General features: G+C 38.7%; 1 protein-coding gene across 3 annotated transcripts in view; it reads right to left on the bottom strand.

Annotated features, from left to right (window-relative positions):
• Positions 1-18921, bottom strand: part of NR3C2 (nuclear receptor subfamily 3 group C member 2) — a 189903-nt gene that overhangs the window by 75521 nt on the left and 95461 nt on the right. For all 3 annotated transcript variants that reach the window (XM_015624186.3, XM_015624189.3, XM_015624185.2), the window contains one exon: positions 3997-4136. In XM_015624186.3, coding sequence (XP_015479672.1) covers positions 3997-4136 — 140 coding nt within the window. The remainder of the gene's footprint in view (positions 1-3996; positions 4137-18921) is intronic.

The following is an 18921-nucleotide window of genomic DNA, read 5'->3' as shown; positions in this document are numbered from 1 at the left end:
GCTCACTTGCCCTCAGCAGATCACCCATCTGCTTGCTCTTCACCTAATATTTCTGTTTGATAGGTTGTAAAACAGATTCTTGCAACAGGTCAGGAACAGAGTCAACTTCAAATCCCACATAAAAATTTCTATGAAAACATATGGACATCTGTACTGAGTGGTGTCAAATTTAGAGAGGCCACAGACCTTAGGAAAGTGGATAAAAGGAAAATTGCAGCCTGTTATGGAAAAACACTGACTCCATCATAGTGAATGAACAGAAGAGAAGAGAGTGAAGAGCTGTATGTATAATTAATTATAGTAATACAGACCTACAAAACTCATGGGTGCACACACTGCAAAATGGTGTGCAAAACGCCTGTTATGTGTCAATTTCAGTTTCATACAGCATAAAAAATTCTTTTTAAAATTCTTTTTTAAATGATCAATGAGATAAACTCCCCTGTTCACCAGTAGAATTCCATAAAAAGTCATGCTAATTAGGCAAATTAGTCAAGACTTACATATGTTAGCATTTCTCACACCTTGATAAGTTTCCCACTTCAGCTGAAATGAAAAAAAAAAACCCCAAAAAACAAAGGAGGCACACAGAGAGAGGATTTAGTCTATCTTCTACTAGGGCTTATAAAGCCTCGGGAAGTTCATTCACTTACAGTGCATAGGAAAAGCATCTGTTTCTGAAAAAAACAGGTAGGATTTCTTTGTTCCTACACTGCTCACTTAGGGGCACAGCAGGTTTGCTACACCAGGAGGAATCAGATCAGACTGAAAAGTTTCCTTCAGCCAAATTATCCCTCCACTCTAAATTGGCAAAAGTTCAGGTGAAAAAAAACCTAAAAACCCCAGAACCCTAGAAACTTCTGTTGTTGTGCCTGCATTTATACGTCAGAGCTGAAATCTAGTTTTTAATTTAAAATTGAAAAATTAGTTTCAATGTTAACCTTTGGAACAGAAATCAAGAGTAGAATCTGATCTTTACTGAATTATCCCATCTTTGTATTTTTAAAAAAAGGACAAGCTTCCCTATAACTGGTCCAATGTAATTTTTTAATGCTTCATTTTAAGTATCCAAAAATCTTCAAGCAAATATGCAAAATAACTGGAAGAAAATGGTCATTTTTGCTGTAGTCTTTAGCACCATATGGGGATGAAAAAATGCCTTCCTTTTTTCTTACTTCCAAGCCAAAGGAAGAATAAAAGATTAGCAACTTATGAAACAATATAAATTTTGATTTAGGAGAGATTACCTCATACTTGTCTGGAACTTGAACAAATGAAGACTGAAAATGCAAAGCACAGGCAAGAACAGCTGTGATTTCTGACTTCAAGCCTGTTACTCTCCTTAGAGAAAGCTGTTTCAGTGGAAAAAGAGAAGACAAGCCTGGCCAGGTGCTTTAGGTTCCCTCACAGTAGAGTGTATTTTCAGCATATGACTGTATTTTGATCATAAATTCAAGTTCAAATGACTTTAGGATTGGCCACATCTGTAATTGAGGAAAAACCCCATAGAATAAAATTAAACTATATAAAAATGCATTCTAAATGTATATACCTCAACTTTTGCAGTGACACCATTTACCAACACTTTTACAATCTAAGGATTTTTTAGTGTTTGCAAGGCAGATCAAATTTATGTTAATGACAGAATCACCTTTCTTCAAACCAGCCTCCTGTTCATCAAGTCAGTCATCAAAAGGTCCATGCCACTTGATACTAAAACTAGTACTTGGATAATTTACATCCTTGGATCTAATGTCATCTGAAATTACTCTTGAAATTTCACCAATAAACCCATCTTATTACTTTTTTTTTGGTCTACAGCTCTCCTCATAAATCCATTTGACATTTCCTGAAAGTTCCAAGATATGATTAACTGGGTATACAATTACCAGACTCATAGTTTGAAATGCAAACTTTAGTCTCTTTGTTGTTCTTAGTTTCTTGATTTTAGATTCCAGTAGAGTTTTTATTTTCTGTTATAATCCCTCTGGTTTTGTAGGATTTCAGAGGAGCACAAAGGAATAGGCGCCCAAAGGCTGTTCAAGGTGTGCTGACAATGTTAGCAATTCCAGCTGAGACCCAAAAAGCGGGTGGTGTGCAGAGTTCTCCCTAAATCCCTCTTTTCTCCATTCCCGTGCTTTTTGACCCAAGTTATCTCCCCACTTCATAGACTGATAGAGGAGCTGAGTTGGAGCAGATCTTTAAAGGTCCTTGCAAAGAGCAGGGACATCTTCAGCTGAGGAATGTTTAGTGGATCATGAAAGAAATGTGTGTGTCCCTGTGCTACAAATACTTAATTGTTTCAGTTATTTCAACTAGGAAACCTCAGGAGGGGGTGTTTTACTGGTCCTGTTACCAACATACAAACTTATGATGGCTCTACATAAAACCTCTCGTTACAAAACTATCTACACAAAGTTTTATTCATATGGATAGTGTCAGAATGTTTGAAGCCAATATGTGTATGTTGTTTTTGCTATGCCCTTTTGGGCAACTCCACAATATATAAGAAAAAAATTCAAGCCAAGACAAAACTTCAGAGTCTGCCTAACAACAATGATACTGGTGTTGGGGTCAGAGATGCATCAAGAGCTCAGTCATGTGCATACCAAGAAGTCTAGACAGTGTTTACACACCACTGGTAGGTACATGTGTGTTACTATAATGACTCTAAAAAACGTATTTTAAGCGAATTTAAAACACATCAAATTTTTAAGGATGACCGGGTAGCTTTCTTTTTTTTTTTTTTTTTTTTGCTTAACTAGCAAACTTTTTGTAATTACTGATCAGTTTTAATTGCATTTTAAAAATGTATTTCTATGCCTGATCAGAAAGTAATCCTTTCCTAATAATTTTGGCTTCTGAGGCTTGAAAACACAGTCTTGCTGCTCTGTTAACTTCTAAAGGGACTCCTCAGTAATTTATCATAAATTCCTGTAAATCTGGATGGGAACATCCATCATACTCTGTTGCAGTGGTCAGCAAAAGAGATGTAAACGTGGACAAATAGCACCTTGAAATTACAGTGATTCGAGACTGGAGAGGAAGCTTTCCTGGGAGGCAGGAAAGGAGGAAGGAAGACAACAGAAGGTGCTGTCACTTCACACAGTATGTGCAGGTGTATTAGGAAGCTTCACCATCACTACCACCCAACAAAAAAAAACATCTTCTCTTGATTCAGGGGTCACCTCAGGTGTGCATGTCTGAAGAACCATCCATGATGTGATGTGGAAGCACACAGGGGAAACCACTCACCCCAAAAAAGGAAGAGTATCCAGTTTGTGTGCTATATCAACCAACTAAATTCTCAAGAAGTTGGGGAATGAGGACATTGAGGTCAGCTAGTGCACAAATTGTAAGAGAAGATGCTTTCAGCAAGGGCAAACCTTTTCTATGTCCTTATAACTTTGGGAAGTTAATTTCAATTAGATTGACACTTTTGATGATAGATAGATAAATAGATTGATAGATATTACATGAAGTCTCGACTTCAATGACGCACAAGCCCTCCAGGTCTATTCAACAGAGAGCTAAATCCTTATTGCCATCAGAAGTAGATTTAATGATCACAGAAGGAATTAATCACACCTCACACTGCCTCACTCTTCTCAGTGCACAATCTGGGCACCATATTAAGGGCCTATTTTCTTCCTTCTTTGTTTTTTTTATGAAGATAAATCAGTAAGTAGCTCTCTTCTAGTTCATCTGTGGTTTTAAGAACATTTACTCATCAGCAAAGACTTCCAAAAACCTATACAGCATTATGCCCTTTGCATGCCATAAACTCTTATTATCAGATATTAAAAACCTTTTCTCCACTTGAAGAAGTTGCTTACGACATCTGTAAAGGTCACTCAGTATGTTTTCTTCATATTAACAACATAGAATTTTACCAACAGCAGCAAACACATAGGAAAATTTATAAGTAAATATATATATTTATTTTTTAAAAAAAATATTTTGTCTTTCATGTTGATATTTTTTGTGTTTTCTTACCTTCTACTGCTCTCTTGAAGAAAACTTTACAGCTGCCACATGTAACCACCCCGTAATGACATCCAGATGCCTCATCTCCACACACCAAACACACTTTGGAAGGTCTTGAACATCCAGTTGATACACTTCTCAATGAAGAGCTGGAGTGAAAACAATCAAACAAAACAGCTATGAATATTTCAAATCACACCAGCCATAATAAAAAGTTCAATTAAGAACTTATAACAGGGATATTGCTCAAGGCACCTAACAATTAGGAAACCACAACTCTTTCTGCCAGTGCCTAGCTGAATACATGAATTGCTTTAATTAGTAAGTGCAATATTTTTATTGTCTGTTTTAAAACATCCTAATATATCAATGTTAATGTGAGAAGTTACCACAAGGGCAGTGGAACTTATTGGTAGCAGATGATTAAAACTGAAAATAAAAAACAAACAAAGTAAACAAACCACTCTGGCAGCAACCTGGCAGCTATAAATTTTCTTTCTGCTTCTTTATTTGTTTGAAGCCTTCATATGTAAGGAGTACCTGTAAGGAAACCTCTAAGGCCATTTGATGAAGTAGTGTAGCAAGGTGGTATGTACTCCCCTGTCTGTGCTCCTGCTTACCACTGCAGTAGCCCATGAGCTTATTTCTAATATTCCTGCAATTTAGCAGCTTACTTCTGATATAGTTTTGAAGCCTTTGTGCATTCTGCAAGTGCAGAAGATGCTCCCATATATGCCTGTAGGTGCCAGAAAAGGAGCACTGGAGGTTCAGAGCACCCTGAGGTTTTGTAGAGCGATGCATCTTGCAAGCCCTGCTTCAGTCATCCACCTCTGCCTTAAACTAGAGGGCACCTTTAGGAAACATTTTCTGCTGGCAACTCTCAAAGACAATGCTTTTCAAAACCAAGTCACATTTCCTGATCCTGTGAGTTTCCTCCCTCCCTTCTTTCCCTCATGCAATGGGCATGCTTGGAGAAACAAGCCAGATCCTGAAGGAGATGAAAGTTGTGGATCCCTCCCATGTCTCCATGGGGCTGGAGAGAGTATCTCCTTCTGCACGGCCTCTCTTATCCGGGTAAACATGACCTCTTGTGTTTCTTACATGTTATCTCTCTGAACGCTGCCAAACAACTACAAAAACAATCCTGAAAGACTCCACACCAGGTGGCTCAAACTGCAGGTCACAGGCTATTTGTCCATCAGACACTGGGAAACAAAGTCCACAGGTAGTTTTAATTCAAATGTAAGATAATGAGCTTGCTTAAGAAATCTCAACTATGAACCCCTTTGCCTTTTTCCAAATTTCTAACTTCCTTTAAAGAGGTATGCAGAGGCCAAGTGATTTATCCACGGGGCACAGCTCGAATGTCACTCCAAATGAGGGACCGCAGCTCTCCTGGCCTACAGCTTTACTGCAACATCAAATCTAAATGTCTGCTTAAATGACAGTGTTCAGATGTTAATCAAAATGTTCCAAATAGTATTCCTGCTCTTGTCTGCTTGCTAGCCTGTTAGATTTACTAGTTTTAGTCCTTGTGCTATTTATGTTCTCATTACATAACATCACACTACTTGATAATTGCTAGGTGATGGCGTTAGCTCATCTGTTAAGAGAGAAAGCCTCACCAAATCCATGTTAAATAAGTTCTGCGTGCTCCAGTCACAGTCGTACCTGCACACGCTGCATTAATTTACCCTCAGGAAAAGGAACTTTCTCAGGATTTGCCAAGGCTGTGCTGGTATTCAGCTCTGATGTGTTAAGGCAAAGAACAGGATTTTCTCCCTCCAGCACGTTCCATACTGCATGAAAAAAATTAGGCCTCCCATTAAGCAAAACTCTTTGCAGAAAGACCTCAAAAAATGGTCTCTGCTTTCTAGAGAAAATGCCAATAACCTGAAAACTAACCTTGAAAATTCTCTTTCTTTCATTGGAGACATCAGTATTTTGCCTGAGAAGGGAAACACTTCAATTCTGAGATAAGACCAGAATGTCGCAGGGGATTTGTAATTTTCATGCTGTATGTTCCCATTTCTTCGTAAGACTGGCAAAAACTTTCCTAGTCTTTCTATCCTGAAAGAGGTCAGTGGATTTTTTTTAATATCTAAAAAAGAGGTAATTGTATGAGAGAGCTTTTCCTGTAGAGAAATGGAGGTTTCCAGGGTATCACAGCAGTGTGCATGATTTTTATTTTTATATATATACGCATGCACATGCTTCTCTATATATACATACTGCATATATATATATGTAATTATGTATTATTTTTAGTCGAAAATAAATTGTCATGTAGGATTTGCAGAAGGTGGGAGAGCCTTTTTTTAGCTATAAGCTACCCTACAAAATTGCACTTTCACAGAATTATTAGGTTAAAAAAAGTCAGCAAGACACATTAAGACACCAGTTGATCCATGACTATTATTAAATGCCTACCTAAGACGCAATCTATAGCATATTTTATACAGTGCTCCTCTCCACTAAAGACTTGAATACAACTGGAAGGTACAGCCTGAATACAAAGTATGTATTCAGCTACTCAGCCACAGCATCACAGGTGGAAGCTTAACATTCTGGAATTAAATCAAATTAACTCATTATTTTATTCAGTTTAAAAGTGGAACACGTTAAAACACAAATGAGGCATTTTCATTCTTAACAGGAGTATCAAACATGGAGTTGTTCTCAAACACTTTACAGTAAAGAAACATTGAAATTTGCTGTTGGTACTTCAATCTCCTCCAACTTGTGCCAGCTCTGGCTATGACTGTCTTCAATGAACAATGTTTGGCTTGTTTTTAAAAATCTCTTATGTGGTCTTTCACCCATGCTACACCAGAGTATTTGCCAATTAAAAATACTATCGTAATACCTCACTCAAAGGTAAAGTGGTGCAAACAATAAAAACCAAAATTTTGAGCCCCAAAATGTGCTCAAATCACAAGCTAAACCTCAGGATAACTTGCTCTCTCCATGGAAGCTTTCCTTTCCAAACAAGGCACACACAGATGGTTGTACCTTTTCCTCCTAAATCTCTCTCTTTTCAGGCTGTCATCCCTTTCCTTAGTGACCATTGTGAACAAGATCTGACTGATGAGGAACCTAGACCACGGCCTTTATTTCAAGGCCAGACATCCAGTGATGATGACATAAAAAGGCACTCAATTTACTCATCACTTTTATTTAACTGATTATTTTCATTAATCATTATAGCTCTTTATTCTATAATATGCACAGGCATAAAAACTACACTAAGCCCCCCTTTCTGAAATTACTTCTCATGCATGCTCCAAGTTCAATCTTTCCATTTTGCATTAATTTTCCACAGTAACATGCCATAAATTTTTGCCCAGTAAAAATGCCTAATGTAAAGTGGCATGTGGGAGAAGTTACAGGAAGGTAACACTTAATAAGCAAAATATCAGTGTTAAATTCAGTTGATTATAACAGAGATATCTACATTAATTTAATTTCTGCTCTTTTTTTGGAGTTCAGTTTGATTTTTTGCTCCAGATGAGAAGTTTAGTTAGAATATTCCAAGTTACTTATGTAACAAGTCATTCTCTCTTTTGGAATATCCAAGAATTGTCCATGTAAGAATGAATACCATAAAAAAAGATTAGAAACTTTATAATTGACTCCCTGGAGAGTAATTAGCCTAGTGCCAAATATCTATTTGAATGACATGCTAAATCTAATGGCATATGTGGGCCACAGCAGGTTTCAGTTTTAAAATTCAGATTGAGTGAAAACACTGTATTTACACACCACCAAATCAGACCCTAAACCCTATTGCTCTGATATTTAACATGGGTTTTTAAAAACTACACAATGGACTCCTGTTGAGCCCGGACATCCCTTGTGGGTGGCGAGCTAGTTTCTATATAAACTCCTAGCTGAAAACTCCAGAAATATGAAATAGTGCCATAGAGCTGGCTACTCATTCCCATTTTCAGAAGCCATAGGTTGATTAGGTGCTCTTGCTTTCATGCCTCTCTCATTATTTCTAATACAAAGACAAGAATAGGCAAACACTCCCACATCCCCTCAGGATTCAAGGAGAGGAGATCTACCAGAGCACACATATTTTATCCCAACGCTGTTACAGCCAAGGGCAGCATGAAGAGTTTAACAATGCCAAATGTATATCCTAAATGATTTGTAAAATGGTTGCTTCGATGGCTCCAGTAACATTTGTCACGTTGTAGGGTACGTGATTAAGAATAAGCCTGATTTATTATCCCTAACAGTGCAAATGCTGGCAGTTAAATGTTGACCTTGACTAGCCATTGCCATCAAGCTCGTTTGTGTCTCTCAGAGTTGGCTTTAGTAATAGTTATATGGAGAATTAATTAGAAATAACAGATTTTGTAAAGAAGAGTCAATAAACCCACAGATAATCCAGCATTTAAAAAGCTGATTATATAGGTTATTATGCTTTTCACACCAGATGTCATACAGGAGCACAGTTTAAACAAATGATGCCTCTCTGATGATAAAATGAAGCACTCCAAAGAAGCATAAGCCACAATATGAATTCCAAAGTCATTTGTTCCAAGTGCTTTTATTATTATGAGATCTAGATGAGTCCTTTTTAATTCCACGTCATTGACTTTTTAAAATTGAAATTTTCTGGCAGTAAAACAAACAGAAGGAATTCGGGTATGCCTCAGTAAATAAAGGTATGCAAAAACAAAGGTAGAAAGAATTTGAGATTATAGAATCATATTTTTACCACAAGAAGAAATAAAAACTAACTGTAAGAGGAAGAATAATCAGGATATTCAAGATGCAGAGGTTGCCAGCACCTTCTACCCTCTCTCCTCATTTCTGAAGGGGCATAACCTTCAGCTGGATCATCTTCTACTGGGAATTAGCACATAAGAACATGATAGTCCACTTTGCATATTGAAATACTGAAACTAACCTTCCTGTGGCCCAAAACAAGAGCTGGGTATTTCAGTGGTATTTCACATCTCTCCCAGTACCTTCCTTTCTCTTACTCACTGTTCCCTCAGCCATCACAGTAGACACCACAGACTCCTCTCTCCTCTTCTCATTGCCTCCATTATTTTTGTGCATGTCCACATAGTAGCAATAACTCCACTGCCCAAGCTAACTCTGTTACTCCTTAAGAAAGCAACATACCGGTAAAAACCTGTGCAGTAGATTATTTATTAAACCAATTTTCTCCACAATGATGGTAGTCATGACCTCCCCCAGTGCCATGTATCATCTCTCAGGTTTTGCTCCATGCTGCCTGCTTTAATTGTCAATACTGATGTTTGACCAGCATCAGTTTCTGTTGTATAACCTGAATTTTTAAAGAGCTTCACTGTGGGAAGGAACACTGGCTCTCTCCTATAACTACTTGAATAAAGCAGATTAGCAGACTGGAAAATGGTATTTCTTAAATGTCAGAGTATATAAACCAATCTTCTTGTCAGCGGACCAAGAAAGCAGAGAGGAGTGAAAAGGTGCAGAGATGAAATGATCAGAATTTTGGAAGAGAAGGCAGTCACGTGGGACCTCAGGAACGCTGAGCTAAGGGAGAACTGCTGAAGCCAAACCACTCCTGAGCCTCAGCAACAACACTCCTAGAGCAGGCAGAGCAACATTTACCCTCTTTGAGGGTATATTTTAAAGAAATTTAAAAAATCAAAACAACCAAACAATAAACCCCAACAAAGGGAATTCAGGAGCTGTGATATTACATTTAAATTAGTGGTCAGTCTCAATTGGTTGTTTAGTTTTTAGGGTTTTTTTAAGCTGCTTCTTTTTAAGAAGACAGAAATTGTCTTCTATTCCAAGACAGAAACCCTTAAATTCTTTGAACTTCAAATACTACAACCTTTTTTAATCTTAAGAAATGCTTAGTATGATGGAACACGTAGGAATCAGAAGGGAAGTGCATTTAGTTAAGTAAAAGCAAACTGAGAACTTGGATGGCGCTTTTCCTGGGCAACTCCAGCTTTCACTTCAAGTTACTTTATTTAGCAACGCCTAAGGGTCACACATCACACTTTCATACCTGGATCTTAATTATGATAACAAGCAAACTCTGACATGCACTAATAGAAAAGGTTCCGACCTTTTTTCCAAGCCCCACCAAATCTAAAAAGATGCACTCAGGATTTAAAAAAAACATTTAAGTTGCAATGTTTATTTGGCAAATAGAATCTGATGTGTTCTGTGCCACAGTCAAAGTGAACAGGTTCCTGTATTTAGCTTAACCTTAAGGCATATGTTGATTTTACAAAATGAAGCAAGTGTGCCATGCTCCTTCAGTTCCCATTTACCTTAGTGGATGCTGACAGGACTCAGCATTTTCCCCCATCCAGCTGTAAACCTTGATTTTTCCTTGACCTTCTCTATATAAATATTTTGGTAGCAACTATAGTCGGTAATCCAAATTTTATCCCAAAATAATCAGCTGACTCCAGAAAAATATAAACTTAAGCATCAACAAAAGTGTGTTCTGATGGACTGAAACTGAGGAGCACCTATTTCCTAGGGAAATAAATCTAATTTTTACCCAGAGATTTAGTGATCAGAGAAGTGTAACATCCTCCTACTTTTCTTATGCAATGCACTTTTCTCCTCTAAACTGCTGTCACAACCTAGCAAGACACAACTGCCCCAGGGAAATAGAACTTCCTTGCTCTGCAGGTTTTTTAGTACATAGATATAGTTATCTACTGAAATTGAATGGTTAACCTAGAGGGTGAGTTTCCTATCAGGATTAAGCCTTTGGCTTTGGAAAGCAGAGAACCCCAATAAGCCTAACAATGCATTGGCTCTAACTTTTCATATTTGGCGCACTTATAGAATTAATGCAGTTTAAATGCATGCAAAGCTGGTGTTTGTGCTGCTGATTATAAATTGCTATGTATAGCAAGATAAGGCAGGAACAGTTTATCTAGAAAATTATCTGGTTAATTATTGAAAGTCTGTTTGAGGGGGGCAGGGAGTATGTTTAACTCTTTCTTTTCCTGCACCTGCTCAACTGCCCTAACTAGGAGGAGACACACAGCTTGGAAAATCCAATTTTTCATAGCACCACCTCATTTTCCACTACTGAAAACTATGTGAGCCATTATGCACCCTGGTAACTCTCCTACCAGCACACAGTAGTGTTTACCTGGGGAGGCTCTGCTGCCTTTTCAGTCAGAAACATTTTAAAGCTGCATAAAATGCCATGATTCAAGTGAGGCTCACCTGCTGATGAAGGCACCAGTGGGAAATCATAACCATGAGGAATTTCAGGCAAGACAAGACTGCACGAGCATATTGCTCTGCTACTAAAGGCTTCTGAGACAAAGAAAACTGAATGAGCATGGGAGGAAAATACACAAAGAAGGCAAATGCAGGGAGATGCTACCTGTAATAAAAGCATCTCTTTTAAAAAGACTCCTCTTTTTAAAAGTAGCCTCACAACTTTAGTTGAAGTTCTTCCCTCAGAGTCTAAACAAGCAACTCCTAAAAATACCTTCCTTTGTTTGAAAGCTTATTTTATGAAACCCTTATTACAGCGACCTGGAATGACATTGATGGCCAGAGTATTGACTGTTAATGACCTTAAGAAATGTCATTCTGTTGCAGGAAAAATCTACCGGATACGTCTGGCAATGGTTTGGCCCCAAAAGTCCTAAAAGAATAACAATATTAAAAATATTAGTTTACAACAGAAGCAGCGTGGTCCAGTTGGACATACTTTCCTATTGCCAACTGTTTGCTTTGACTTCTGAGTGCATGACATGCTTACAGAGAAAGCTACTACACCATTAATACCCTAACCACAACATAAAAAGTTTACAAGAGTTCCATAATCAAATAATTTTTTTTTTCAAAATTAAATTATTTTATAATAGCAAAAAGTAAACTGAACTGCCATCCACTGTCTACTGGGGATTAAAATACCACAATAGAAAAACCTCCAGAGCAACCATGAAACCATAGGGAAAAAATGCACCAAAGCCCAAAAAAAGGTTACCATGGGAACAAAGGCTATTTTCCAACTTGTCACATAATAGCCCCAGTATGGCAGACCTTTACTCATAAGAGCAATCCCACAGGCTTAGGAAGGAAACATGTATAATTATTGCTTGATCTGAAAAAGTCTAAGGAGAGAATGGAGTGGGGGGTTTGGCCTTTTAACTCCCTTATATGCCTCCCTCCCCCTTATCCACCAAGACAAAATTAGGGTGGGTGTTGAAAGTGTTTTGGAATTACACCACTAGTGTCTGCTGTATTAAAATATCACACAGGAACAGAAAAGAGAAGTAGGAAGGTCTGCACACCAATCTAAACTTCATAAACAGGATGTAAGGGAGAATGAAAAGCAACAGGCAAGCTCACAGTATAAATCAGTACGAGGTACCAACACAGAACTCAGTGCTGCGACTCAAGCCCATGAGTCTATCAGAGAAGTTCCTGACAATAACAGACCGGAGTATCTTGCAAGATGCAGGGAGTTCTGTGCACATTTGTAAAAGGAAGATTGAAAAAATGAATATTCCCCCTAAAATGATGTCACTAATCAAAAAGTAATAATCCTTAGTAACATAAGGCACAGGTACTTATATTTTACTGGAAGTTTCCAGCTTGGCACTGGCTTCAGAATGTACACTGAGAATCGAACTCCAGCTTTACACTATCTGTGATTAACAGATATTGTAAAAGACTAATAGTCACATTATTTTAAAACATCCTCTGTCACTGTTTAAAACCACTATTTGAAATAATGACTTCCTTTTCGCTAACATTTTTCCATTTTTTGGAAATTCAACCTGTTCATGGTGTTACAATGCACGTCACTATTACCTGACACATAAAATAGGATGATTCCTGCAGCTCTAGGTATATAGATATGAGGGTAGTTTGTAAATTCATTTTTTCCACCCTCCTGGTCTCGTGGCCCAAACCTAACATCTTTCTAAATCTAGAAGGTAGAGTTTCCACATGTACCTTTAGTAATCCTGTCTTGCCTAAAGAATCACTTTCCTTCCCAGTCTGGCTCTCAGTAGAGCACGCTTAGCAACAGTTTGCAATTGGATCCCCTCCAGTAATCATGATCCCAGTCCAACCTGTGAATTTTGTTACAGGTGAAACAGCCTTCTCAGGCTTTGTGTATGTTTTTAAAAATGGTGATGATTAGCAGAACACACAGCAAGCAGCAGCTCCAGTTCAGACAGGGACATCACTTCCCACTTGTCCCACCTCCACTTACAGTGACAGTTTGCAGAGATCCTTACTCTTATATTTACCCCAAGGTAAGTTCACTCCTGTTGGTGGTGATATTGTTGACTGCCACATTTATTTGCACACTTCAAGTTCCTCTGTTTTTCCTTGCCTGTTGTTTATGTGAAGGGTCAGGCAGTGTGAGACAAAAGAGAGGTATGTAACAGCCCAATTTCCCATCCTACTCCTAGAAGGAATGCAGATATTCTTTCCATACTTCTTCCTGATTTAGAAAGTCAGGTAAGTTGACAATGGGCAGGGTGGAGGGAAGAGAAAAGCAAGTCACGCATCTTTGTAGTGCCTTCCTCTCTTCACTTGCTTGCAAAGGGGCTTATCTTGAAATGGACACAGAGAAGAAGATGGTTTAAACTCATCAACACCAGTTAGAAAGTCACTGCATGCTTGCACCCTCAAGAGCAATCAGGAAGACAGTATTGCCAGAGCATCTGATCCTGTACTCCAGCATGTGTGCAAATAACCTGCATGTGTGCAAATGCACCGACCACACTCATGCTGTACAGCCTTCAGAGTGACTTACAATTCTCAATTTCACATAACCCCTGGACTTATATATAATTATTCCTATTTTGGGCATCTGGAAACCATGACAGAGGAATATAAACCATGACAGAGGACAGATAAAACAGAATAGCATCAGATCCAAAATGCAGTTATTCAAACTTCAGCACAAAAGCAGAGAATTTTGAGCAGAAGTACTACTGAATCTTGGAAATTTTAAAAACTAGATGCACAGTTAACATTCCAGAATCTCTTTTAATATCAACAATAATTACATAATAGGAATCCTCTGCTCCCATTAACCCAATAAAAACTCTACTGATAGCTTGTTGAAGGTAAAATCAATGGCATGTGTTTTAAAAAATATTCCAAACCCCAAGTCCTTTCAACTCCCCTTTCTCTATTTTCACAGCAAGTATAACCACTGACATGTAATACAGCTATACTGTATTAAGTAACCATAAATTTTAACTTTTAAATCAATTAAAATACTCCTCCATTATATGTCAGAGTGACAAGTAATAGCCTGCTGAGTGCCATGGAAAATTTTGGTCAAATAGCAGATGAGGGCTGCAATCATTGACTGATACCTAGAGCAAAGGCTTTTGGTAATTCTCCCACAAGAAATCACAATTGCTGACAAAAGTTCAAATTTGTCTTGACAGGATTGTCAAGGCAAACTAGAAACGTTCACAATTGCAAGTCAAAGAATTCATTTTTATTCAGCTGAAATTCACTCTACTGCTCACATACTAATGATACACAGGACTGTACCTACCACACTCTCCAGCTGAGTAGCTGAAACCCAGCTAGCAAAGACTAAAGGAAAATGGAGCACTAAGCAAAACACAGGAGAGTTATGTACTACAACTAACACAGCACCAGTTCATCTCCTAAATCCTCTGCTACATACTGCCAGAACTCCCTTGCAATGTATAGCAGGCCTTGATTTTGGAAGGCAGCTTGCATTTAACTTCAGTGGGAATAAGAGCAGGTACAATAATTAAAAATACCACCATCCCTCCCATTTCAGGAAAAGGATGTTTAACTGCTTATGCATAAAAGTACACTACTGAAGAGGCAGACAGAGTGTTTATGAGTATTTATGTGTAACTAAGTGCTTATGCATAAATTTACACAAGTTATATAGAAATCAAGGTGTATTAGCATTACTTGCTAATCCATCACCCCCCTAGAGCTCACTTATATAGCCTGTTTGTGGCACAGACTTTCAATTTCCTTTAGCAAGGACTGCAACGTTTGCATTCATTGTTATACCACAAATATTACTCACTGACACAACAGGTCCCACACAGAGCCAATTAAAACCAAAGAACCTGGTGACACATTCTTTGCTTCATTAAGCAGCATCATCAAATCACTGAATGGATTGGGTTGTAAGGGACCTTGGGACTCATCTAGTGCCAACCCCCTGCCATGGGCAAGGGCACCTTCCACTTGACCACGTTGCTCAAACTCCCATTTCACCTGGCTTTGAATTTCTGCCTATTCTAAAACAATCTGCTTTCCCTCCCCCTCCTGTAGCCATCCAAATTATTTCTGTTAAAAACAGGTGTGCAATATGCAGAATAAGCACATGGAGAAGAAAGATGACTCAACAAAGAGTAAGCTTTGAGCACACATGGTTTCAAACACTGCAGCACTCAGAGTGTAACTCAGTTTTATCACACAGCTCTAGGATCCAAGAAGTCTCCATCTGCACACCTTCAGGCTTCAGACCACTTCACCCCAAGCAGCTCCTGGCGTGGGAGCCCACTGCTGCCACAAAGCAGTAAGAGACCTAGAGCTTCCTACTTCTATATTTACTTTTCATGTTCCTAAAGAACATACACAAAATGAAGAGTAGAGCTCCACAGTATATGTAAATGCTTTGCTAATTTTAAAAATAATTAAGTTGTTATTCAGGAGTAAGAATAACAAAACCTTGTTTCCTAGATATTTCTCCTTCCTGCTTGCAACGTTTAATAAGAGAAAAATGCTAACTAGCCCCTTTCCTATAGTGGGGGCACTAATTGGGTGCCTTTCCTCCTCCCAGTCACTTCTTTTAATGGAACTGGTAAGAGATAACAGCTAAAATGGAATAGCTGTAATAGCTACCCACTGTCAAATTTAGTTGGAGTTGGCTGACATTCAAAACTTATTAGGTGGGAACACAGACAGCTCAGTTACATAAAGATCTCCTTAGGCTCTGTCTGGGGGTCTGCTGGACTTGCTACTGTAAACCAGGAACTTTTTGCAGCATGTTATCAGATACTCATCTGATTTACCTATTCTTGTTTGTTTTCCCCAAATAGAGTGTTCTAGTTTTGCACTTGTCTATAGATGTCTAGTTATTGACTTTGCAAAAGCTTGACCACACTGGAGAGTGCTGTTGTCTTTTCTGCGGTTTTGGACTCCAAATGTGGACTTTCCTTGAAGACATCCTTGCAATGGTTCCTGGGCTTGCCTCGAAGCAACTTCAGGCAACACTGTCCATACCTTCCCTCAAAAATGCATATCTGTGCTCCTGTGTCTACAAAAACAGTGTTTCTAAGCTGCTTAAATGCACTTGTAAGAACTTGCCAAAACCTTTTCCAAGCTTTTTACACCAGCAAGGACTCAAAGACAGTCCAAGAGGAACTTGCTAATGCTTGGGAGAAGCGAGGCTATTATCCAAATTTCACAGTCATACAGTGGAATTTTAATAAAAGTAAATGCATACCAAGCACTTGTTTGAAGTTCAACGCTTCTTTCATTCCAGAAACGCTGCTTTAATCTCACAAATGCTGCTCTGCCTTTTGTTACCCTTGCTGGTGACTGTGTTGTCAAGCGCAGCAGCGCTCTGGCAACTTGCTGCAGGAGCAGCACAAATTGCCTACAAATGTCAAGGCCATGAATGTCTCCCAGGAGAGCCAGGCTGCAGCAGTAGCTCAAGTTTGCCCCACACAAGTGCTCAGGACCAGGTGTTTGGCAGAATAACGTGGAGAGTCAGTCCCTCCTGCTCTCAGCCCTTCAGGAACCAACTGCAGTGGCCAGCAGAGAGCGGCAGGGTGCGGGTTATCAGCTGCACAACCTTGGACAAAAAGTTGGAAATTCCCCCAACCCTGAGACACAGGGTGCAGTTTCCCCTGCCACAGTCACCAAACAGGCCAAGAAGCAGCCCTGCCTACAAAAAGGTGGATCAGGGCAGGGATGAAGCCTTGTGGCCCTCTCAAGGAGGAAAGCTGTGATGTTTTTCCCCCACTGAAAGCACACACCAGAGCTGCCAACTCAAGGGCTTGCCCAAACAGTTGAATTTTGCTGAAGCCTAAAGAAACCCTTGAGATAAATGGTATTACAGGTTTTTGTTTATTTGACAAAGGAAATATACAGGCCTTTATTCTCGGCTTTTCTGAGATTTCCTTGGCTGAAAAACTGCACTAACTGTTCCTTAACCAAACTAAACCTCCAGTCAGGTGACCATTATTCCAGTAGAGGTAGAAGTTTCCTTTTCACTGTAAGAAGTGAAAGAATACACTATTTTCCAAGGCATGAGCTCTACTCTTTGTAGAGTTTAACCTCTGCATGATTGAACTCCTGTAGAATCATCTGCTTGTCCTTGATGCCTGCAAACAGTCATGCCATTGTCAGGCCAGGTGGTGCTCTCTGACCAGAAGTAGCACAAGTGCCTACTGCTCTTCTCTGTAGTAATAGACTCTGTAGACTGACAGGACAGTCAGAAGAGCTTGTGCTCTTTTGCTGCCTGCTGGTCTTGGCTGGGTAGGTTGGAAAACTTCATTTAATGTCGCATTAAAGATGCTAGAAATTTTAATAAAATGGTGAAGTGTCACTTCATTGATTTGACTTTTCCTTGTTGCTGGTTCTCAGCATTTGACCATCTTGACTATGGCCTGATGCAATACCACTGAATTTACAGCCACAGACCTTCATATCTGTTCTTACACCTTTACTGCCCTTAGTTTCAGCTTAAACCAATGGCAAACCGATTGCCCCTGATTTTTGCTGGAACTGCACACGCAGCCACAACAAATTCAAATTCTCAGTGGCCACAGTGGAAGCAGAGCTGGTAAACATCTCTGTGAGAGGTCCTTAGAAACACTGGTCCCACCTGGCAGCAGAAGGTATAACAACTGCACAAAAATTTAGGGAAAGAACTGAACAACAGTAGTTTTCATAAATATTGTAGATGCTGCTTAAAGCACAACCCACAAATAATGCAACTGCCCATGCTTCTTAAGGCATTTAGCATCTATTTTAAAGTTACTATGGTTGCATGAAAAGAGAAAAAAAACCCACCCAACAAACTATGACACGAAGAGAGTCTAAGTCCATGAATGAATATTGATAAACTGCTGATCGTGATGCACCATAATTATTCTTAGAGCATGAGGTCACAATCCTAAATTATGAAACTGCTGAAATAATATTTTTAAAGTTTCATCTTTCCCTTATGCATAAAAGTCTCTGCTAAGCCTGCAAAATCTTGACCTCAAATGTAAGGACATTATGCTACTTTAATAAATTATATAGAAGGCTTGACTTGTGATCAAGAAAATATTAAGGCTTGGGTGATTATATTTTACATTATTTCTTTACTCATTAAACCTGAAAAGCTTTCATTAGGAATAGAGTAATTCAATTCACTGACATATTATTAACAAAACATGATATACATATTTAAATTCCAATCCTATGAAAGAGATGACAGGGATAAACGGGACAGTTGAAATCCAGATGATATAGAAGAAAACCAGAACCTTATATATAAAGAAAAGGCTTCAATATTTTAACTTAGTCCAAATTTATTCTAATCAGCATTGTGCCTTGAAAAAAAGTTCACAGAAAAAAAATATGGATTACTTTGGATACTGTTGTCTTAAGCAAATGCACTTCAGCTCTATACTTAGAACTAGATGGCAAATTTTGTCTGTGTCCCCTATTCCTATTGAAAATTTGACATCTTGCTCCTGCTGCTGATAAGTTTGGAGTGACCAGTCTGCAGGAATGAGAGTTCCCCACCAAGGCTGTTACTCAAGTGCACAAGTACAGCCATGGCTCCAATTAACTATTTATGAGCTGTTCCATTGCTCTAGAAAAAATGCACTATCAGAAAAAAACCTGCTCATTAGAAAGCAGCCTGTTAAGGTATTTTTAAATATAACAGTGCAATTTCAGTAGACA

The sequence above is a fragment of the Parus major genome, chromosome 4, assembly GCF_001522545.3.
Source record: "Parus major isolate Abel chromosome 4, Parus_major1.1, whole genome shotgun sequence".
Taxonomy (NCBI): domain Eukaryota; kingdom Metazoa; phylum Chordata; class Aves; order Passeriformes; family Paridae; genus Parus; species Parus major.
The sequence above is the reverse complement of the archived record's forward strand: the minus strand, read 5'-3'. Positions and strand labels throughout refer to the sequence as shown.